The 24,281-nt window shown below is 42.4% G+C and overlaps 2 protein-coding genes across 17 annotated transcripts in view; both read right to left on the bottom strand.

Moving 5' to 3' along the window:
* Positions 1-442: 442 nt before the first annotated feature.
* Positions 443-8,302, bottom strand: si:dkey-32e6.3 (uncharacterized). Of its 2 annotated transcripts, XM_020506329.2 has the most exons (6): positions 7,639-8,302; positions 6,951-7,345; positions 5,451-5,611; positions 3,037-3,169; positions 2,701-2,900; positions 443-2,653 (listed from the first exon to the last, which is right to left on the bottom strand). In XM_020506329.2, exons 1-5 carry the CDS (start codon positions 7,952-7,954, stop codon positions 2,724-2,726), a joined length of 1,182 nt encoding a protein of 393 aa, XP_020361918.1. In that variant the 5' UTR covers positions 7,955-8,302; the 3' UTR covers positions 443-2,653; positions 2,701-2,723. The 2 variants fall into 2 exon arrangements, with proteins under 2 accessions (XP_020361918.1, XP_020361917.1); XM_020506328.2 differs by having other exon boundaries at positions 443-2,900.
* Positions 8,303-8,529: 227 nt separating this feature from the next.
* Positions 8,530-24,281, bottom strand: part of usp19 (ubiquitin specific peptidase 19) — a 39,498-nt gene continuing 23,746 nt past the window's right edge. For 9 of the 15 annotated variants that reach the window (XM_031794167.1, XM_031794173.1, XM_031794166.1 and 6 more), the window contains 7 exons: positions 15,622-15,968; positions 15,360-15,470; positions 14,988-15,204; positions 14,669-14,821; positions 13,703-13,869; positions 13,275-13,450; positions 10,266-12,105 (listed from right to left, as the gene is read on the bottom strand). In XM_031794167.1, coding sequence (XP_031650027.1) covers positions 11,851-12,105; positions 13,275-13,450; positions 13,703-13,869; positions 14,669-14,821; positions 14,988-15,204; positions 15,360-15,470; positions 15,622-15,968 — 1,426 coding nt within the window. In that variant the 3' untranslated portion in view covers positions 10,266-11,850. Of the gene's footprint in view, positions 10,043-10,265; positions 12,214-13,274; positions 13,451-13,702; positions 13,870-14,668; positions 14,822-14,987; positions 15,205-15,359; positions 15,471-15,621; positions 15,969-24,281 lie in introns of those variants that run through there. The other 6 variants (XM_031794172.1, XM_031794174.1, XM_031794175.1 and 3 more) reach the window with 4 other exon arrangements.

The following is a 24,281-nucleotide window of genomic DNA, read 5'->3' as shown; positions in this document are numbered from 1 at the left end:
CAATGACCATTACATCACATTAGCCAACCCTGTACATATTGTGCTGGAGATGAGAGATGATGATTGGGTAAGCCCAGGCTGAAGAGTCTGCAGAGATAGGACCACAGTATTTCTTTCCAGTAACCAGGCAGTCAACTCCACAATAATGTTCCTTTCAGGTTACAAGTGTCCAGTCACATGTAGTGAGCTAACTATTTATTACAATGCCATTACTGATCTGTCTAAACTATTTTCCAGACTAAAATGCTCTAAGAACTGTTTCACTAGCCTACACACACTTTGTTACCCAATGTACATTATTCGTGTTCACCGTGTAGGCTGTTAATTGATTTTACATGTTCACTTAACTGTATCCAAAAGGCCTGAGGGGAAATCAATAGTGCTTTTAGGTGACAGTAATACTCTGATCAATACTTGGTCAGTACACACACACACACAAAAGTACATTTTCTTCCACTCATGAGGTTTATTGAACACCACACAAGCTGATTGTTCAGAATGTCCATCATGAAACATACAAACATCGTCTTACGTCAGGTGGCGTCACGCATACGCGTTACTCGTCCCCCAACTGACACAAGCCAATGACGTACAAAAAGACACTAAGTATATTCAGATTCAAGAATTCAGACTGACTTTTTTGAGTGCATGATAAGGTAACAGTCAGTCGGTCCAACAGACAATCTTGCATCTGAATCGATCTCCCATCAAATGTGACTTTGCCTTAGCAACAATGCCCCATGACTCTTTTTGTATAATTGCAGTCAAAGGCCTGATTGTGCTTTTAAAAGGCGTCTGCATGCTTCCCAGCCAAAACAGTTTGTGCATATATAATGACGGCACTGGGGTGTTTTTGTTCGTTTTGGACTTCAATTAAGTTTTTTTTTCGGCTGTTCGGACACACAAAACAATGTTCTAGAGGCAAGCCAAAGTCAGTAGCCGAAGTCTACGCCTCTTGGTCGGTGATTGGTCAACAATAGGGATTCTAAGTCTTTGTTGTCATTCAACGAGACGACTCGTTTTCATGAAAAAAAATTCTCATTGAAAAATACTGCACCAAACAGTTAAATGTAAAATTGCACGACTAAGATCTCCTTGGCAAAAACATAAAAATGAATTAACGATTTTTGAGTTATTCTGACCAGTTTGAGGAAGTGTATACAACTAGTCTCTCAAAATGGACAAAATACTATTGTTGCTTTTTTCAAGCAAAGGTCTTTTAAGGGAGTATGCGAGCACACTCATTCGGTTCTCCAAGCTGAGTTTGGCTAGGTGCTAGCTGAACTGAAGCATGCTGACGCTTTTATCTTCCACAATTACCCACATCCTGGTGATTGTGATGTGCTACTTTGAAAAGGTGTCTCAAATTTGCAGTAGTCAAACGCCACACTCCCTTCAAGCTTAAAAAGATGCTAATACGAATCATTGATTCGACTTATATACTGAGTAAAAAACATTAAGGACACCTGCTCTTTCCATGAGACTGACCAGGTGAATGCTATGATCCCTTATTGATGTAACTTAGGTTAAAGAAGGATTTTTAAGCCTCGAGACAATTGAGACATGGATTGTGTATGTGAGCCATTCAGAGGGTGGTGAACGGGCAAGACAAAAGATTGAAGTGCCTATGAACGGGGTATGGTATTAGATGCCATGCGCACCATTTGGGTCAAGAACTGCAACGCTGCTGGGTTTTTCCAAGCTCAACAGTCTCTCGTGAGTATCAAGAATGGTCCACCACCCAAAGGACATCCAGAAAATTTGAAACATTGGCATTCACATGGGCCAGCATCCCTGTGGAACACTTTTGACACCTTGTAGAGTCCATGCCCCGAGGGAAGGTGTCCTTAGTGTTTGTACAGTCGGTGTATAGAGCTTTTCTAGACACCCAAAGAGCTTTACATTGTAACGGGGCCACTCACCTCATCCACCACTATGACAAACCTTCAAGAGAAAGCGTGACACACATTCCCTGGATATATACTTTTTATCCACATGAGAGCGCTTCAAAGAAAGTAAAGTCATTTTCAGTGCAAATAAACTCCAAACCACATAAACCCAAATTATATTAGGTCAAACTCATCCATGGTTTTGCCATGATAAATAGTCAAACAGTAATACTAATTGTGGTTAATATTAAAGTAATTTGTCTGTAGACTAGAGTATGATTTAAGTTGTAACAGTTAAGTCTTACTGCTCAACCACGCAGCTCTCTCTCTTCGTAATATTAGAAACATTCAAGTATGACCATTCAAGTCTTTTCTGAACACATTTTGGTATACATAAACAATGCCTTTATATCGATTACCATTTTTTTGTTTAAATATATATTATAATTTAAAAACAGCAGCAAAATAATGCCTTCTACATATGCAATATATTGGTTGCCAGTGTCACACACCCTGAGAATATTGACCTTAGAGGATGAGTTGGAGCAACTGCAGGAGCTCCCTTTGACCTTCAACCTCCAGTCTACAGACATGAGTTGTCCCAACACCTTCTCACCCTGGACCTCTAGGCTACAGACCTGAGTTGTCCCAACCCCTTCTCACCCTGGACCTCTAGGCTACAGACCTGAGTTCTCCCAACCCCTTCTCACCCTGGACCTCTGGGCTACAGACCTGAGTTGTCCCAACCCCTTCTCACCCTGGACCTCTGGGCTACAGACCTGAGTTGTCCCAACCCCTTCTCACCCTGGACCTCTAGGCTACAGACAAACCACTCTAGCCTGCCCCCTGCTGAAGGTTCCTGTCATAGTTCTCCTGGCAGATGCTGATGCGCTGGGTGAAGTACTCTGGGTCTGAGATTGCCTTGAGCAGGTCGTTCTGGACCAGACAGAGGTCATACAGCTCTGAGGTGGAGGCTGTGCGGGTCTCTGAGCCGTCTCGGTCTAGAAACACCTTCAGAACCATGGAACAAGAACAGAAACAACATGATATTTAAGGCAAAAAAATGATCTGCAAGGGAAAACTAATCCATATCCATATGAGTATGCATAAACCATCCAAAGGCACATTAACCAAGGCAAAAACACACCTTTGGGTGGACAATGGTGTCTTTGTCATTCTGTCGAATGTTGTCATCGATGAAGATGTGCTGGACATCCTGGTCGAAGGGGTCCACCCACAGAGGTTTCCCTCCCAGGATGGAGTAGGTGTTCCTGGCCCACCTACAGATAGAGAGCCCAGTGTCCTGACTAGAGGTCGACCGATTAATTAGGGTCGATTTCAAGTTTTCGTAACAATCGGTAATCGGCATTTTTGAACACCGATCACAGATTACATTGCACTCCACAAGGAGACTGCATGGCAGGCTGACTATGTGTTATGTGAGTGCAGAAAGGAGCTAGCTAGCATTAAACGTATCTTATAAAAACAATCAATCTTAACATAATCACTAGTTAACTACACATGGTTGATGATATTACTAGTTTATCTAGCTTGTCCTGCGTTGCATATAATTGATGTGGTGCCTGTTACTTTATCATTGAATCACAGCCTACTTCACCAAATGGGTGATTTAACAAGCGCATTCGCGAAAAAAGCAGTCGTTGCTCCAGTGTACCTAACCATAAACATCAACGCCTTTCTTAAAATCAATACACAAGTATATATTTTTAAACCTGCATATTTAGTTAACATTGCCTGCTAACATGATTTTCTTTTAACTAGGGAAATTGTGTCTCTTCTCTTGCAATCTGTGCAATAGAGTCAGGCTATATACAGCAGTTTGGGCCGCCTGGCTCGTTGCAAACTGTGTGAAGACCAACTTCGCCAAACGGGGGATGATTAAACAAAAGCACATTTGCGCAAAAAGCGAAATCGTTGCACGAATGTACCTAAACATAAACATCAAATGCCTTTCTTAAAACCAATACACTGTATATATTTTTTTAAACCTGCATATTTAGGTAAAAGAAATCCAGGTTAGCAGGCAATATTAAACTAGGGATATTGTGTCACTTCTCTTGCGTTAATTGCAGAGTCAGAGTCAGGGTATATGCAACAGTTTGGGCCGCCTGGCTCGTTGCGAACTAATTTGCCAGAATTGTACGTAATTATGACATAACATTGAAGTTACATCAATAAGGGATCATAGCATTCACCTGGTCAGTCTGTTATGGAAAGAGCAAGTGTCCTTAATGTTTTTTACTCAGTATATAAGTCGAATCAATGATTCGTATTAGCATATTTTTAAGCTTGAAGGGAGTGCAATGTAACAGGAATATTCAGACTTATGGATGCCACCCGTTAGATAAAATACGGAACGGTTCCGTATTTCACTGAAAGAGTAAACGTTTTGTTTTCAAAATGAGTTTCCGGATTTTACCATATTAATGACCTAAGGCTCGTATTTCGGTGTGTTATTATGTTATAATTAAGTATATGATTTGATATTTGATAGAGCAGTCTGACTGAGCGGTGATAGGCAGCAGCAGGCTCATAAGCATTCATTCAAACAGCACTCTTGTGCGTTTGCCAGCAGCTCTTCCCTGTGCTTCAAGCATTGAGCTGTTTATGACTTCAAGCCTATCAACTCCCGAGATTAGGCTGGTGTAACCGATGTGAAATGGCTAGCTAGTTAGCGGGGTGCGCGCTAATAGCGTTTCAATCAGTGACGTAACTCGCTCTGAGACCTTGAAGTAGTTGCCGCGGATTTTGTGGAGCGATGGGTAACTATGCTTCGAGGGTGGCTGTTGTCGATGTGTTCCTGGTTCGAGCCCAGGTAGTGGCGGGGAGAGGGACGGAAGCTATACTGTTACACTGGCAATACTAAAGTGCCTATAAGAACATCCAATAGTCAAAGGTTAATGAAATACAAATGGTATAGAGAGAAATAGTCCTATAATTCCTATAATAACCTCAACCTAAAACTTCTTACCTGGGAATATTGAAGACTTTGAAGATATTGAAGACTTGTTAAAAGGAACCACCAGCTTTCATATGTTCTCATGTTCTGAGCAAGGAACTTAAACGTTAGCTGTTTTACATGGCACATATTGCACTTTTACTTTCTTGTCCAACACTTTGTTTTTGCATTATTTAATTGAACATTTTTCATTATTTATTTGAGGCTAAATTGATTTTATTGATGGATTATATTAAGTTAAAATAAAAGTGTTCATCGTATTGTTGTAATTGTCATTATTACAAATAAATAAAAACAATTTAAAAAATCGTCCGATTAATCGGTATCGGCTATTTTTGGTCCTCCAATAATTGGTATCGGCGTTGAAAAATCCTAATCGGTCGACCTCTAGTCATGACTACATCAACGAGACTGAAACTTTCACTGAGGACAATACAGAAAGAACTTCTCCATTACAACTCAAACTTGGACTAAATTACCTATTGAAAGATGGATTAATAAGCTTGCACCTCCAATACTCGAGTGCCTTCATTGGTGTGATTAGGCTAGTCACTAGTCTTTTGGAAAAAAAGTCCACCTACCAGTCAAAATGGTCCTGGAAGCCCCCCAGGCACTGGACAGAGCTGAGGTACTGGTACAGGGCTCGCTCCCCGTCACGGGTCGACAGACGCTCCTCTGCCCGGGTCAGGACCGTCCCCTTCTTACTGCAGCGGATCTGGCCTGGCGTCTCATTCACACTCAGCTGGGGAGGGAGCAGAAAGAACACAGCTGGCTTTAGCATCTGTTATCTCTCTCTGACCAGCAGCGTATTAGAGATGTATCAGGTATCTAGCAGAAATGATGGAAATCCTCTGTAATTCAGCATAGCTATCATTTTAGAATCAGAGGAAACAATTAAGCTTACAGGTCATGCAAGTTCCAAACCTGCTATCAAATGATCTTCTTTCACCCTCAATCTCTTCACCCTCAATCTCTGTGCCTTACACAAATAGCCCTTGACAGGAGACAGTTTGAATAATAATCATCTGGATGCTTTTTTTTTTTATTGCAGCTAACTGTGTGTGCCGTAGCAGCCTTTGAGCCTCCTCCTAGCAGAAATCGATGTGTTCTGCTCCAGTAAAAGAACAGGTACAAGAACACACTGAGGGGGCTGAGAAGAGACTGCAGGCACACTCTATACCCAGGGGAGTCGCACCACCCACCCTACATCTCACTGTGAATGACTTTCTGAACAGGGCACTGTTCCAACATCTGGGAACAAGCTTACTGATCAGATTTTTGACCCCTATATCCCACTGCCACAACCTCACAAACACCCACACACACACACTAACTGTAGTCTTTCAGATGAAACAGACTTGGCCAAAGCTTAAAAATAGGTCTATAATTGTGATTGACCTCTTCAAATCAGGCAGAGGAGGAAGAACATAATTTCTCTCAAAGGACTATGACTCACTCTCAGTAGCACATCCACCTGTAACAGGGTGTCACCCTCTCAATGACAAGCTGCAACAGAGAGCAGCCCACAATGAGTAATGATTGCAAGTACTGGGCTATTGGCAGGTTAGCTAACAGTAGTGATTATGATAAGAGCAATGTGCCCATTTAATATGGTAGCCTGTGAGTAAGAGCTTGGTAAAATGCCAGGACAACAGTCATTATTGCTACTGTCCTAGTGACACCACATCCAGCATCACACCCACAACCCAAAGCACTCATCAAAATGGTCAAAGACTCCAGTCAGAGATATAGACTCTCTGCTACCGCACAGCAAGCGGTACCGGAGCGCCAAGTCTAGGTTCAAAAGGTTCCTTAACAGCTTCTACCCCCAAGCCATAAGACTGTTGAACAATTAATCAAATGGCCACCTGGACTATTTGCATTGACCCCCCCTTTTTGTTTTTTCACTGATGCTACTTGCTGTTTATTATGTATAGTCACTTTAACCATACCTACATGTACAAATTACCTCGACTAACCTGTACCCCAGCACATTGACTCGGTACCAGTATCCCTTGTATATAGCCTCATCATTGTTATTTTATTGTGTCACTTTTATTTTTTACTTTAATTGGATTTACCTTAAGTGCTGGAAGGTCAGGGAAGAGTGGGTGGGAGCCCTGAGTGAGGGCACGGGACACTGCAGACAGCACGCGGGGAAGGTCAGAGCCAAAAGTGCGGAACAGGATAGCAAAGTCCCTCCCCTCCGCCACCAGGTCTTTCAGTAGCTGGAAGAAGGAGGGCAAGATCCAGTGGTACAGCTGCCCATCCTCCCCCTTCACAGCCAGCTCCTTGTCCCCCTTCAGCTCCTTCGGCCATCGCAGCATCGCCAGGTGCTCATCCAGCACGCCCCGGAACCGCCGACCTGCAGTGGAGCTGGTGAAACCTGCCACCCGGCCAAACTGGGAGTAGTAGCTGACAGCGCCCTCACATGGTGGAAGTAGGGAAGGTGAGTCACTCATCCACATCCACTTACCTACAGAGCAGATAAAGAAGCAGGTGTTAAGCAATTGCACACAACAATGACATCACCATGGCAGGTAGGCACAGTAGTGACTCCACTTTATTGAATTCTCATGTCATTTATAGAAAAAGGATAGAGGTGTGACACATTGTAAGTGGTGCATTTGCTCATTGAGAAATATTGTTTAATTTTCATAGACCACTACTTCAAATAAAACTGTCTACATGTAGGAACTAAGTAACCTTTTAGACTGAGGTCGCCTGGCCCCTCAGAGGCTTGTTAGTTATATTGCAACCTGGTCTTACCTTGTTTACTCATTTGTCCCCATGTCACTGTGGAAATAAAGTAATCCAACGCTGCAATAGTTCCTTGACTTGTCACAGCATCAGACACCAAGATGGTGTTATTGAGGTCAACGTGAAGGACAAGCTTTTTCTTCTTTACACACAACCCATGAGGGACAGACACTGTTCGGGCTTCTTCAGTGGCACAGCAATCGTTCGCATTTCCTTTGGAGTGTGGAGTCGGGTGCTTATCTGTCGCCGGGTCATGTCCATTACGACTGTCCTCATTGTTTAGAGAAGCTGAGGGATGATCACCTGTCTTGTCGCAGTATGCCATTATGTGGCTCCACTCTCGAATTATCGGTTGTGGAAACCTGATTTTCTTTGACTAACGTTGGCTTGCTAACCAAGTTGTCATTAATAATAGCCAGAGGGTTAAGGCAAGTGACTGAAACCAGAACCTCTTCGTCCACAACAGTAGCTGTATTTGTAGCTAACTAGCTACATGGCTATAAGACAGGTATTACACTTGTCAAAACAGGTTATTTTTGCAAAACATATTTTAAAAAAGCTGTCTAAGTTGGTACTAGTCACATAAAAATACCACACTCCGGCTTTTCCGTCGACTCAGCGCCAGAAAATGTTTTTTACTTCCTTATTCTTTAACGCCGCTTCTTCTTCTCTTACTGTAGTGTGGCGTCTGCAAGTAAATACAGTAAGAAGCGCCATCTAGAGGAGCAGTGCAGGTTGGAGTACCAACAACTTCACAAAACATACACATACTGAGGCTAAAAAGAAATATCTGATTTGGTGAAAAATTAAACGTTCCCAAACTATTCTCTGCCAGGAAACTTCATTCACATTACTACTGAATCAGTGTGTACACAAACAACCTTTTAGCACTTCTCAAAAAAGGGTCTTATTTATATTAAACCATTTATTATATTCACAGCAGCATTCATTAATCCCTTTATATATGCAGTCCATTACAAAGGAAGGGAGGAGAGGGGTGTACAAGACAGTCCACTCAAACAGAAATAAAGATATGTAGCAGGAGAGGTAACCGCATTCTATTCTAGTGCTACTGTGTATCAACATGCACATTTCAGTGTATATCAAGCCGGTATCTTGCCAAAAATTGCATCCACAGGATTGGATAATTTACCAAGTAAAAATAAAATAAATCTAAAGGAAAGCAACTAAATCCAGGTGAGTATGAAAGTAGTAAACAGAAAGACAGTAAAAGAAGACAGTTGTTAAAAACTTAAAATGGTAGACTCGGTGAAATGACGTGGCCATAAGCAGCACCAGAGGGATGAGCGAGATGCAACACTTTTGTATTTATTAGGGACCCCACCATGCAACACTTTGCTCTCACACGGTCACACTGTGTATCTGCACGGGTTCGCTTCAGGCTGTTCACAGTGTGGTAGCCAAGGCCCCAAAACGGCAGAGAAACATAGCCTAGCCACACTCAGTTTCAGAATTAGACCCACTATGCCATTTACTCTCTGCATCGGTCACACCGCTGAGTCTACCTTAAGTTCTGCACCGTCACACTTTTACATCAATTGCTACAATTTCAACCCAGTTTACAGAATCCAACAGAAATTACAAAACACATCAGACCAGGCAATACCTCAATGAGAAGTATCAAATAAAAACAAATGCTTACACACACACACACACATCTCCCATCCTCCCACCTCACGGTTTCCCCTCATTCACAACAGGTTGTTGTTCTGGGGGGGAAATTAGTTTGGTGTTGGCGACTTCCCTTTGTGACCTCTGAGCCAAAGCATGATCATGGGATAAATAGGTGTCATTTAAAGTGGCGTTTTAGGGGATACCCAAAAAAAGGTGCATTCTATCAGCCAACAATGGGCTGCAACCCAGAGGCTCTAGGACAACAGGAGTGTGGAGGCTTTTGTTGTATGTGCAAACATGCCATTTGTATGCGTGTGTGCGCTTAGTATGTGTAAGGAAATACATTGCATGGATATTACTACATATACAGTATGAGTTGGTCTGGATCGGTTGATGTGTAAATACAGATGAACGTGGAAAATGTGTGAGTCTGTGGGTCTGTCCACCGCATCTGTGGTGACGGGTACATGTGCTGGTCTTTCGGCCACAGAACCAGTTCTTTAATTTCTAGCATTGCACCAGTGAGGGACACCCTAAAGATGCCGAGTTAATTAGTAAGCACTGAAGTGTCTTTTACTGAGGAGAATATTTCCACAACTGGAACTTTACGCCGTGTCGGTGGCGTCTCAGCTATGCCCTAGTCCACCTCCTCCATGTTGCTGTAGGACGGAGTAGCACATTCTCCAGAGTGTGCAAACAGCTCAGAGGTCACTTCTGGGGTCAGCGGAGGGGGTCCTTCAGGGTCCAGGTCTGTCCCAAAGAGGGCCTGGCTAGAGGCCTGTAAAATAAACCAGTGTAAATCAATCATGCCTTTTCTGGACCAGCTCCCTGACAGGAAGACCAGACCGGTCTGTAAACAATGCAAAAGCAAAAACACTGGACTGACCACTCCTTGCAGCAAAAATAAAAGCTGGGAAAACATAACAATTTCCATGTTTGAAATAATATCTGAAAGATTCCCAACAGTAACTGATTGAAAAATAATATTAATTAACACAGCATAAGGTTGACAATTGAAGTGCTTGTTTATTGGAGCATCATTGAGATTGAAGTACCTGAACAAATTTTTAAATAATAGCAACTATTCCAATGACAGAGCACTCTTAAAAGGAAAAATCTACCTAAAATCTATATCTTTTGGTATTTATTTCAAAATGTTTTGCATGTCAGCGATTACATTTTTAAGATGCATCTTTCAAAATACAGCCAGTATAATTCATTGTAAGAATGAGATGAAATACATACTGCATACCATCACGGTTGCATAAATCAATGTATATGTGCCCGGACACATAGTGGGAATTTAAAGCAGATATAGTGACTAGACTCAGCTCTGAAAACACACCTACAAGGGAGAGACATGACAGAATGCACTGTGAAATCCCTAAGACTTGAACATATCACTACAGCACTGTTACAGGGCGTAGTCTATATACCAGCAGCACCGATAATCATGAACGTTGGAGCAACTTATATTGAGAGACGGACAGCCTCTGTCCTAGTGTCATTAAATCCCTGTTAAGCTAGGAACTGTTTAAACTGTACATTAGTGCACTTCTCAAACAGTCATAAAGCTCGGACATAGCTAGCTACTTCACCAGTGTAATGCAAAGCAGCACATTAAAAAGGTTACTTCTGCTTTAATGGCTTTCGTGAAACAAAGAGAAAACAGTTCCAATACAAGTATGACAGGGATAAGTCAAATTAATGGGCAGAAATAAACCAACCTGCTGAATTAAGAGTTGTTGACTACATCAAATCTAAAATAATCAGCAACGTGACAAACAGGAAAAAGCTAAGGCATATAATCGCTTAGTGAGTCTATAACACTATTCATTGAGATGGCAAAAACACAATGTTAACTGTCTTCAGGCTACAGTACAAAGTCATGACTGTACAAGCAAGCAGATATCGCCAACATACAATGACCAGGGTGCTGTTAAGGAGGACATTTCTGAGTGCAGTTCTACCCCTTATTATTACAGTAGTACTTCAACGCTATAGCCTTCAAGTCATCTCAGCAGCATTACTTGTGCAAAAGATGGGCCTATCCATTTCTAAATGTGCATTTCATATTTTAGTACAAAAAAACCTACATGGTGAGAGACTTGGGAGGAACACAAAGGGGAGAGTACAGTTGAGACCTGTTTTGGTATGTTGAAATGGAATATAGGGTAGTTTAGAAGGGCCTAAATTATGGACTGCAGTACGCAACAAAAAATGTCAACTAGGCAAAGCCATGCTGAGCAAAGTAACTATTTTGTTTAATTGAACCTTTATTTAACTAGGCAAGTCAGTTAAGAACAAATTCTAGTAGCAGCTCAGTCGGTTTCTCTTTAACGATGCATAGAATTGATTAAAGGATATCATGTGTATACTTTCGTTTAATTTCAAAGTGTTTAGCAGAATGTTAATTTATTGGCCATCTACAAATACTAAACAATAAAAAAAGATATAAATAATGGCATAGACAATTTAAAGTGCAATAAATTTGACTTAATTTCTCAGTGTATAAGCTTTCATGTGCATCTGTATTGGGGTGTGTATGTAATGGGGTGTGAGACTGGCCACTTAGCCCCAGTTGGCTCAGTAGAGCAGGGGGTAGATCAGGTCCAGGAACAACGCTAGCAGAGCAGCCAAGGTGCCCAGGACCAAATATCGTACGCAGTCATCATCGGAATAATCTGAGATCCTTTGGCGCCGCCGTCGCACCTGCCCCTCCACCCCCTCCTCCTCCCTCCTCCTGGCTGCTCTTCTCCCCAGGCTGGTGCGGAACAGGCCCCGGGGGCCCTCTTCAAGACCCTCTTCTTCCTCCTCCAGTTCCTGCCATATTAGAGAGGCCTGCGATGGCGGAAACCTGTGTCAGCTTCTGGGAAAGGCTTGGTTCTAAAGCACAGTCCCCTCACCACAGCCAGACTTCCAGGGGCAGGGGTCGGCAACAGGTGGTTTCTTTTGGCCACCCAAAGGGGAGGGGGGGAATTCAGCATAATCAATGATTGAAATGATTGTTTGAAAAGAACAATCTCTTTGTGGACTTAGTTGTAGTCAATTTGCTTTGTAAATTATGTTCCGGCCCCCCGACCATCCACTTTGTCAAAAATCGTCCAACAGCTGAATGGAGTTGCCTACCCCTGCCATAGGGTCAAGGACAAGCCAGACTCTTTCAAGGAATACATTACTGGGGTTCTGACTAATTAACCAAGACGCCCCTCACTCATTCATATGGCATACACAGCATGAGGACAGCTCAGAGCGATGTGAGTGGGGTGCTTTTCTCATAAGAGTTAGCTAATAGATTAATTAAATCACACATATTTAGACAGATTCCAACCCCGCAATATAAACTAATGAGTTCAAGAGAAAATGTACCATACACCCAATCTTTCTCATAGGCATGAACAGACCACTTGACTTGATGGTGAATACACACAGCCCCAACTTATTAATTCTGGCAATGAACTTAGTTTTCAGCATTTGGACAGAATAAAATACATCTTAAATGCCAATACAGATCAGACCAAAGAGTCAGGAGAAAGCCAATGTCTGTCACTTCAAAATTGTGCATAGGACAATAAGTTGTTAGTGTGAACAGATTTTTCTCCAAGCACCTATTCAACTTAGAAACAGCTGGTCTTGTATCAAACACTTTTGATGAACAAACCAATGGCCTTGAGAGCAATGAAATTAGATTAAACCTCTTACTCTCATCCATAGCTTTAGAAGCAGACACACACATTAGCCCCTTGGCATCGGAGATCATTTCTCTAAAAGGACCACAAGCAAGCAATCAAATATCTCCCCATGAAGAGGAATAGATTAACACAGTACTACATTTCTTACTCAAGTGGTGAACATGTAATAAAAATTGTTGGGAAAAAATGATAATATACCCCAAGAAGGTTTAATTGAATATACTCCTGCTGCACTACACCTTGAAGATGCTTTCCTCCTACCACCATATAATGGATCCTGGGGAGGGGTCTCTGAAAGGTAAAGATGGGAATTCTCACCTGGCTGGCGGTGGCTCCTGCAGCGGTGGGGGACTCGACCCCGAGGGGCCCTAGGAAGCGAGGTGGTCGTTCCACGGGGGAGTTGCGGCGGCGGTAGAACAGCACGTAGGCGTAGCGTGTCACCACCTGGTTCTCCTCAACTGTCGTCACTGTGCTGTCATCAAACAGACGCCAGCCTGGGAAAGAGAAAGGACGAGGAGTTGAGTTGAGTTTAGCCCCCCCCCCCCCCCCCCCCCCGATTGTCTTGCCCCTTCATGTCTCAAGGCTTAAAAATCCTTCTTTAACCTGTCTCCTCCCCTTCATCGACACTGATTTAAGTGGATTTAACAGGTGGTCTGAGTATCCCTCACCTGGTCTGAGTATACACTGAGAATTTGTTGTATTCTCAGTGTATACTAATGTGAAGCCTATTTCAGTCAACCACTCACCGACATCACTGCGCTGGCTGTTCTGGGCACTGGGCAGGCGTGCGTAGGCTGTGTAGTGACCTCCGATCATACCCCCGTAGTGATTAATGACAGCATAGAGGTCATAGATTGGCGGCTGCTGCATGTCATCCTTCTGACCAATACAGAACTTACTGAGGTCCAGGTTCCTGAAAGACAAGAAAACATGCCGTGAAAACCTTGTCGTATTTGAGGGAATTCAACCCAAGTCATCAAGTGGTGTGAAGGGTAGTATAAAGGGTGTGATATATTTAAGGGATAGTTCACCCAAATTACACAATTATATATCGGTTTCTTACCCTGTAATCTATGGACAAGGTATGACAGCAATCCATGCTTTGGTTTAGTTTTTTCCCTGGCACCGTTTCCACGTGCTAACATTTTAGCATTTGTGGCACAAATCCCATTCAAGTAATGGGACAGATATGAGCATTTTTTATGCATTATGTTCAAATAATCTCTCCACAATCAATGAGACACTTTTGGATGATTTAGACATGAGCAAAAAATGCTAGTAGCAGTCCCACGGCTTGAATGGGATTTGCGCCACAAATGCTAAAACGTTAGCGTGTGGAAACAGTGCCAGAAAACTAAACCAAAGCATGGATTGCTGTAATACCTTGTCCATAGATTACAGGGTAAGAACTTGTCCCGATTGGTGTTTTTAAATCACTGATGAAGGATTTTGAGGCTGATTCCCTGACCGGTCAATGTTTTTAATTTGCTTTATACTCGATTACTTGTAGTTTTTCATGTTGTCTGTCTGTAATCTTTTGTAATGACTTGGTGCCGCCTATCTTGGCCAGGGCGCTCTTGAAAAATAGATTTTAATCTCAATGAGCCCTTCCTGGTTAAATAAAGGTTAAATAAAATAAATAAAAAAGAAACCAATGAGGATTTTGTTATTTGGGTGAACTGACCCTTAACGTCTGTGTATGTCATTTTTACCTGACAGGGAAGTCGACCATGTCGTTGATCTTGTCCCTCCAGATGAAGCTGCGGAAGGAGAAGCGCTTGAGCTGGATGATGAGGACGTTGGGCAGACGCCACAGCAGCAGCTGCTTGGATGCTTCCCTGTGCTGCTGGCACTTTGGACAGTACCTGAGAGAGAGCGAGAGCGAGGAGCGGGAGAGTTCCTGTTAGCTTTGTAATCCATCAAAACAATTGCGAAATCAGTAAGAGAACAATGACTGTAGGGCCACATTTGAGTATGTGCACGTGTTAGTGTATGTTGAAAGCTATGTTGATATGTGTGTGAGGTTCCTACCATGCCTCCTCTGGTGCCAGCACCTCAGGCCTAGTGAAGAGGTTAAGGCACTGCTCCAGGGTGAAGTGTCCAGCCCTGGCCGTCTCACTGACCGACCCAGGGTCCTCCTTAAAGTCCAGCTCCTTGGACCGGACCAGCACATACTCCTTGAGACGCTCGTTGTTCTTCCACACTAGTGCCAGGGTGGATTCGTCAGGGAGGTCCAGAACAGCCTCTTCTGGAGGAGGGAAAGACATGACAAACACTGAATAATACATATTGTAAAAGGAATAATGTTGAATAATACACAGCAGATCAATGCGTTTCTGCTTTGTCTTACATTAGGGGTAAAGGATGGGTATGGGATAGTGACCTATCAGGCCCTTGTCTTACCCCTTTCCTCCAGTTTCTGCTCCTTGCTGTTGGAGTCGAGGATGGAGATGTAGAACTGAGAAGCGTGGCTGGACGCAGATTCTGATGGTTGCTGGTAGCCTGTAACTGCAGCTAGACACACAAACAGTAGAAAACACAGTCACAAATCACAGAGTGACGGGATTAAACAATGAAAGATATCTATGGTCAGGTGAAAAATCGCATGGAAAAAGTGGAAGTTAAAAACAATATTATCGATAACTCAATGACAGACTATGCTTGCCTTTACCTTCTGGCCTGACAGCCTTCTCACAGGAGGTCTCCTTCTCTCCCTCGGGGTCCTGGGAACAGGAGGAGGGCTCAGAGAAGCCAGAGTCTATGGTGCGGGTGGAGAGGGCGTCTGTATCTCCGGCTGGGTGTGCTGAAGCCTGGGCTGTTTCTAATGGAGACTCAGGGACCAGAAAGGGGCTCTCCTGATCAGAGTCCCCCACCCCACCGCCCCTAGCTTCATCCCCTGGCCCCACACCATCAGGGGTCTCTGCTGGAGGGGGGAGGTCAACACGGCACTGGGTGCCCTCTGGGGACGTTCTGCCAGACTGGAAGGGAGGCTGGAACACGTTCACTGAATACCTACACAGAGAGATGGGGAAAGGGGTGTGAACATAGGAATCAGTGACAGTCCAACAATGACGAAATTAACATGTTGTATTGACTAGGGATGTGACAAATTTAAAAATGTTAATGAAAAAAATGGCAGTTTAAACATTATTTAACCACCTAGAGTTGACCTCCATGCCCCCGCTGAAATCTAATTAGCATGATAAAAATATGTCTGATTAAGCTAGAGGTATGTTTTTGTATGGGCTCATCTAAAAACGGTACCGCCAATCAACCTAATAAGACCCCTCTATGGAAATCTGAGACTGATGAACGCGCGTACATGTCGGTTGTTTTGCTTTAGGACCCCTAAAGTCTCACAAAACTCATCTGAAGGTAGCCTTGTACCACAGATTACAAAGGGAAAACCAGACACGTCGCAGACTCCGACGTCTTCCTCCTAGACAAGCTAAACACATTCTTTGCCCGCTTTGATGAAAACACAGTGCCACCGACGAGGCCCGCTCCCGAGGACTGTGGGCGGTCATTCTCCGTGGCCGACTTGAGTAAGCCATCGGAGTGTTTACGGACATATTCAATCTCTTCCTATCCCAGTCTGCTGTCCCCACTTCAAAATGTCCACCACTGTTCCTGTACCCAAGAAAGCAAAGGTAACTCAACTAAATGACTATCGCCCCATAGTACTCCCCTCTGTCATCATGAAGTGCTTTGAGAGGCAAGGATCATATCACCTCTACCTTACTCCATAGACCCACTTCAATTTGCATACCGCCCCAATAGATCCAAAGACTACGCAATCGCCATCCCACTGCCCTATCCCATCTGGACAAGAACGCTGTTCATGGACTATAGCTCAACATTCAACACCATACTACCCTCCAAGCTCATCATTAAGCTTGGCGCCCAAGGTCTGAACCCCGCCCTGCACAAATGGGTCCTGGACTTCCTGACGGGGAAACAACACCTCCACTTCGCTGATCCTCAACACAGGGGCCCCCTCCTGTACTCCCTGTTCACCCATTACTGTGTGGCCAAGCACACCTCCAACTCAATCGTCAAGTTTGCAGACGACACAATAGTAGCAGGCCTGATTTCCAACAATGATGAGACAGCCTACAGGGAGGAGGTGAGGGCCCTGGGAGTGTAGTGCCAGGAAAATAACCTCACTCAACGCCAACAAAACAGCAGAGGGAGCACCCCCCTGTCCACATCGATGGGACCGCAGTGGAAAATGTGGAACGCTTCCGTGACGTACACATCCCTGACAATCTGAAATGGTCCACTCACACAAACAGTGTGGTAAAGAACACACAACAGCACCTCTAACCTCTGGAGGCTGAAGAAATTCACCGTAGCCCCTAAGACCCTCACAAACTTTTACAGATGCACCATTGACAGCATCCTGTCGGCTATATCACCACCTGGTACTGCAACTGCACTGCCCGCAAACACAAGGTTCTGCAGAGGGTGGTACGTCTGTCCAACGCATCACCGGGGGCAAACTACCTGCAGCACCCGATGTCACAGGAAGGCAAAAAAGATCAACCACTCGAGTCACGGCCTTCTCACCCAGAAGGCGAGGTCAGAACGGGTGCATCAAAGCTGGAGCCAAGAGACTGAAAAACAGCCCATATCTTAAGCCCATCAGACTGTTAAATAGCCATCACTAGCCAGCTACCAACCAGTTACTCAACCCTGCACCTTTAAGGGTACTGCCCTAAGTATATAGACATGGAATCACTGGTCACTTAAATAATGTTTACATACTGTTTTACTCCTTCATATGTATTTACTGTATTCTAGTCAATGCCACTCCAATATTACTCGTCCTAATATTTATGTATTTCTTAATTCATGTTTTTTTCTTTTACTTTGAGATGTGCATTGTTAGATACTACTGCACTGTTGGAGCTTGGAACACCAGCGCTTCGATATATCTGCAATAAAACCTGCTGAATATGTGTATGTGACCAATACATTTTTTATATGGATTTACCAGTTAAAACATTTAATGGAAGTATATATGGAAGTAGTTTGGTACCAAAACAATTGGTTAAATATGGAGTAGAAAATTAACAATTCCAGACAATTATTTTTATTTTTTATATACACTAGAGTCAAAAGTTTGGACACAACTACTCATTCAAGGGTTTTTCAATATTTTTTCTACATTGTAGAATAATAGTGAATACATCAAAACTAGGAAATAAAAATAATGTAGTGACCAAAAAAAAAGTGTTAGATGTAAATATATTTTATATTTGAGATGCTTCACAGTAGCCACCATTTGCCTTGATGACAGCTTTGCACACTCTTGGCATTCTCTGAACCAGCATGGCTACCACAGCATTCTGCCATCCCACCTGGTTTGCGCTTAGTGAGACTATCATTTGTTTTTCAACAGGACAATGACTCAACACACCTCCAGGCTGTGTAAGGGCTATTTGACCAAGGAGGAGAGTGATGAGTGCTGCATCAGATCACCTGGCCTCCACAATCACCTGACCAAATTGAGATCGTTTGGGATATTGGACTGCTGAGTGAAGGAAAAGCAGCCAACGAGTGCTCAGCATATGTGGGAACTCCTTCAAGACTGTTAGAAGAGCATTCCAAGTGAAGCTGGTTGAGAGAATGCCAAGAGTGTGCAAAGCTGTCACCAAGGCAAAGGGTGGCTACTTTGGAAAAAAACTGATTTTGCTTCCATCTGTCAATTTTCAGATTGAAATATTTTGCAACTATAACTTCCATAAAATGTACAAATAAATGTATATAAATACTTTATTTGTATAATTTTCTCTCAACTCTGTCAACTACACCTACCTTATACGTCGTTCTTGATAGCATGTTTCATGTGGAACTTCAACTACAATTTTTTTTAATAAAACTCTCCATGTTGAATCATATCATTCAAAAGCTTGTTTAGCGGAGCATAGCATTAACTAGTCCATACATGGCTATATCCTTTGTAGACGTAGTGCGTCGTGCTGAGTAATTTCCTGACATTAGGTCCTTGTGTAATGTGATATTGTACCTCCTAGCCCAATTGTCCTTTGTTTATTATTTATATATACACACACACTTGTGTTCCCACATGTACTTCCTGTATTGATTGGTTGTTCATAAAAAAGAAAAAAAAAGAAAATCCTGTCGTCCGATTGGTTACTGGTATTCAAAAACCCTATCCGGCAACCTGATTGGTTCCTCCGTGAAGAAGAATCAACGTAAAGAGAGACAAAATCTCAAAGAATATACCTACAGTATGTGAATAAAAATAGGCTCGCTCCGTTAGCCAATGTCAGAAAAGCAGTTAATGAAAGGAAAAAATTTGCCTGATCGGCTAATTGAGGCAGTGGCAGTACAGGTAGAGGAGGAAAATGGAAGTAGACCGCAGAAACGCATTGAGATGCAAATGAGTTGAGATGAAGATGACAACTAGCAGCGATCAACCAGACAGGCAACAGTGGCTTTTATTCCACATCTCAAATAAATCAACTTGTACATGATTTGATCTGCCCTAAGTGTCTAAACACTGGACTGAAAATCACCATAGACTTCACCAACCAGTGATTCTGTAATTCTGTCATGATAGAATGTGCAGACTGAAGTTGATCGTGATACATTTAGGAGGAGTGTTTACACTTCCTCCAGGCTTCAGGAGTGCTCCAGGGGAGATGTAGCATTATAAATATGTGAGGATGGTTCTTCTAGCCCACAAACTTGGACTTGGTTATGCAGCGCTGATGAAAATAAGCAAAGTCCTAGGGATTCCTTCCTTGCGTCTCAGCTCATATGAGAGAAATGGGAGGAGAGTGACCGGTAAATACAACAGGAGAGTGGTCCATTATTGTCAGGTGACTTGCTGTGTAGACATAATATTTATTTCCTTGCTCCAGCAAATCTATTCAAAGTTAATAAAAACAGAGTGATAGGAAAACAAACTATACAATGTGACTGTCACATAGGCCTACAGTGTCATAGGGCTGAAGCCTAATGCAGGGATGCAAACTGGTGAGCGCCCAAAAAGGTGACCCCCTTATTTTTGCGCTGAAACATCCCTACAAAAAAAATCCCTACTAGGGGGAAGTGCAGGTTTGAACTAATTAAACAAATAATATGATATACATGATCAGTCTGTGTAAAATAGTGGTTAAGGTGAACCTAACTCAAAAACAAACATTTTAAAGAAAGCAATCCAATATTTGTTGCCTAGACTTTACTGCAAATGACACAAGTCTTGAGAAGAAAAAAAAACAATACACTAATATTGCAGTTAGCCATGACAGCCTAATACAATATAACGCTTTTGACCACACATAAATATTGCACTTAAGAAAAAAAACATTTTAAAAGTATAAATTGTCTCATTCTAACAAGCATTCTATTTTCGCTCTATTATAGTGGCCACTATAGACAACGATCAAGTGCACAAGGGTACACGTGTGGAAAAATAACATTCACAGAGTTTTAAAAAGTGGATAATCCCCCCCTCACACGTGTTAATGTCTAGTTCAACACAACAAAAACAATATCTTTGGGCTACACTGCACATTATACACTTTGTCTGTGGACATCTGTTCTACAATGTGCCAGCAAAAATGAGAAAGAGGGAAAGTGTGTGGTGATCCTTTCACCTCTATAGAGGCATCCAGCTTAAACTTCTTAGGGCTAGGCCCCTTTTTTCTCCACTTCCTGTCTGAATGACTTTCCCAAAGTAAACTGCCTGTATCTCAGGCCCTGAATCCAGGATATGCATATAATTGGTACCATTGGAAAGAAAACACTTTGAAGTTTGTAGAAATTGTAAAATAATGTAGGAGAATATAACAATAGAAAAACCAACCAGAATCTATTTTTTGGGGGGTGGAGACCATCCTCTTAGAAATGCAAGAGTAAGGTTAGCTCCCTGGATGCACATCCTATGGCTTCCATAGGGTGTCAGCAGTCCATGTTCAAGGTTTCAGGCTTGAAATATTAGTTTAGCAGAAGGACAGTCTTGGAAATTCGTGTTTGCGGGCGCCATTAAGAAATTCCGCAGCTGCTAAAATCGGTTTCCTATTGAACATACTTAAATTTTTTGACTTGTTGAAACAAAGTTTAGGGGACTTTTTGGGATATAAAGAAGGATTTCATCTAACTAATTGACACTACATGTTATAGCTGGGACCCTTTGGATGATAAATCAGAGGAAGATTTTCAAAAAGTAAGTGAATATTTAAATCGTTATTTGTGAATGTATGAACCCTGTGCCGGTGGAAAATTATTTTAATGTGGGGCGTCATCCTCAAACAATCGCATGGCATGTTTTCGCTGTAACAGCTACTGTAAATCGGATAGCGCTGTTAAATTATAACAAGAATTTAGGCTTTCAGCCGATAGACGCTTATATGTACCTAAATGTTTAATATCCATAATTTCTATGATTATTTATTTGAATTGCCAGCCCTCCAGTTTTACCGGAAGTTCTCCCGCTAGCGGGACTCCTATCCCTAATTAAGCCAGGCCCAGCACCAGCTACACTTGATCCCGGAAAACCACTTGTTTAACAAGCAACGTCAAATTTTCACCTAATTCTCTCATTCTGAAAATGACCCAAAATTAACCACATACTGTTAGTTAACAGATAGTGGTTAGTTCGTTAGCTAGTTAACATTTCACACAGATTGCCAGGGTCCAGTAAGCAACTAATGCATTATAACTTGAGGAACGGCAAGGAGTCATATACCAGTTAATACTATAGCGAATTGGTTAGATTACTAATGTTAGCTCATCTGATGTTGTAACTTCAGCTAGCTAATGTTAGCTGTGTGGCTTTATTAGCAAGCACATTTTCAAACCATAAACTGAATTATTTGATCAGGTGAGTTGGCTAATGTTGCTCAAAATGTATCTGGCTAGCTAACAGAGAATTAGATCCAGCTAGCAAGATACTTAACAATGCTAATACTTGTTCCACCACACTTTCTCCCTCACCTCAAACTTTCCAAATGCCAGATGTTTTTCAGTTACAGCTCATGAAGTACGCTTCATCACCTTCTCACCCCAATCTCCGTGGTCAGGCTTCTCACCTACCTCTTCGTTATCATTCAGGGATCGCGCTGCTGTAACTGCCTTTCTACTCTATGCTGTCTTTCCAGAGTGCGCTCTGATGGTGTAACTAGCAAATTGGTTGTCTCTTCTCTCTTTAGTCACTTGTTCCGCTGCATTCTGTTGTTAAGTAAACGATTGGCTGAGCCTTAGATACAGCCTGTACTGCTCCAAACGCTCATCACTCGTTAGCTTACAACCAGTAGTGATCCAACCCCCCCCCCCAAACTTTTCTCATGGGATCTACACGAATCAGGTAGGTCACATAATTTGGATTCAAAACGGCGAATTTTGCCAAAAGGTGACTAGTTTGCATCCCTACTAATGTGATTAGTGAGAAATTAGCTTTACATAAAGTAAATACATGCTGATATGCTAATATTTAGTCCTGCAGTTATGTCTGTAATGTTGACAGACATGAGTACTGTTCCCCCCTACATTAGTTGCAGAGATTCAGAGAGGGCTAGTCAATGGAGAGCGCTGCAAAGATAATTAGAAGAGCATACACAGATCAGACCCAGACAGACAGCAGGTAGCCTAGTGGTTAGAGCGTTGGGCCAGTAAACAAAAGGTTGCTAGATCGAATCCCCAAGCTGAAAAGGTACAAATCTGTCGTTGAACAAGGCAGTTAACCCACTATTTCTAGGCTACCATTGTAAATAAGAATTTGTTCTTAACTGACTTGCCTAGTTAAATAAAAGGTTAAATAAAAAAATACATTAAAAAAAATTGCAGAGTTGCTGAAGGAGGATGACAATGCCATCATAGACATTAAATGTATCCTTTGATGGCACTTGGCACAAGAGAGGATTCACTTACAACTACGGGATAGGTCTGTGCATTGGTGCTGGTACCAGCGAGCCATGGAAAACGGTGAATATACACCCTATCACAAAAACATTCGTATCCATCCATTTTTTTTATAGATGTTGCACAGAAAATGGTCCCTGTATATCATAGGATGTCAAATCATAACGTCCTCAAATGAATGTAGCATTGAGGAACCCAGAATGTAAATGAACGTCTGAACTCTGTAATATGGTCGCGATGCCCCAAAACTGTCTTTGTGGGCAAAACCCGCAATGACAGAGCAGCCAGTACGGCAGTAGCCACATTCAATGAGGGAGTCACTGCTATAACAAATGCAATGAATAAAAGTGTGCATTGACAGCACTTTGGTGACACTGGAGCAATCAGAGAGGAGTTGTGAGAGCCAATGCTGCTTCAATGGAGTGTGCCAAGCGTAGGAACAGGTCCCATGACTCAGTCAAGCAAGTAAAGCGTCACCAGCAACAACTCATTGGGCCTTACATATGGGGCAGGCATAGATAATTAATGTTCTGCACATTTCAACAGCCATACAAAATCCTTGTATGTGACAAATTGAGCAAAGTGATGAGAATTTGCCCAAAACTTCATATTTGCCCAACATTCAAAGCATATGCTCTATTGATTGAAACAAATGTATTAAACGTGCCAATGTATTTGTAAAAGGTATATTTGATGTTTATTTGTCAGTTTAGAAGTGAATAAGAATGAATAAGATCTATGAATAAGAGTTTAATTAAATGTGACATATTTATGTAAAGTACATTTGAATTGTATTAGCCTATCTTTATTGGACGTACATTCCCATTATTCCACACACAGGTTCTTAGGTCTTATACAGTGGGGCAAAAAAGTATTTAGTCAGCCACCAATTGTGCAAGTTCTCCCACTTAAAAAGATGAGACCTGTAATTTTCATCATAAGTACACTTCAACTATGACAGACAAAATGAGAAAAAAAATCCAGAAAATCACATTGTAGGATTTTTAATGCATTTATTTGCAAATTATGGTGGAAAATAAGTATTTGGTCAATAATAAAAAAGTTTCTCAATACTTTGTTATATACCCTTTGTTGGCAATGACAGAGGTCAAACGTTTTCTGTAAGTCTTTCACACACTGTTGCTGGTATTTTGGCCCATTCCTCCATGCAGATCTCTTCTAGAGCAGTGATGTTTTGGGGCTGTTGCTGGACAACACGGACTTTCAACTCCCTCCAAAGATTTTCTATAGGGTTGAGATCTGGAGACTGGCTAGGCCACTCCAGGACCTTGAAATGCTTCTTACGAAGCCACTCCTTCATTGCCCGGGCGGTGTGTTTGGGATCATTGTCATGCTGAAAGACCCAGCCACATTTCATCTTCAATGCCCTTGCTGATGGAAGGAGGTTTTCACTCAAAATCTCACGATACA

This window comes from Oncorhynchus kisutch, linkage group LG17 (assembly GCF_002021735.2).
Source record: "Oncorhynchus kisutch isolate 150728-3 linkage group LG17, Okis_V2, whole genome shotgun sequence".
NCBI classification, from domain to species: Eukaryota; Metazoa; Chordata; class Actinopteri; order Salmoniformes; family Salmonidae; genus Oncorhynchus; species Oncorhynchus kisutch.
Note: the sequence above shows the minus strand (reverse complement) of the source record. Positions and strands in the feature narration are given on the sequence as shown.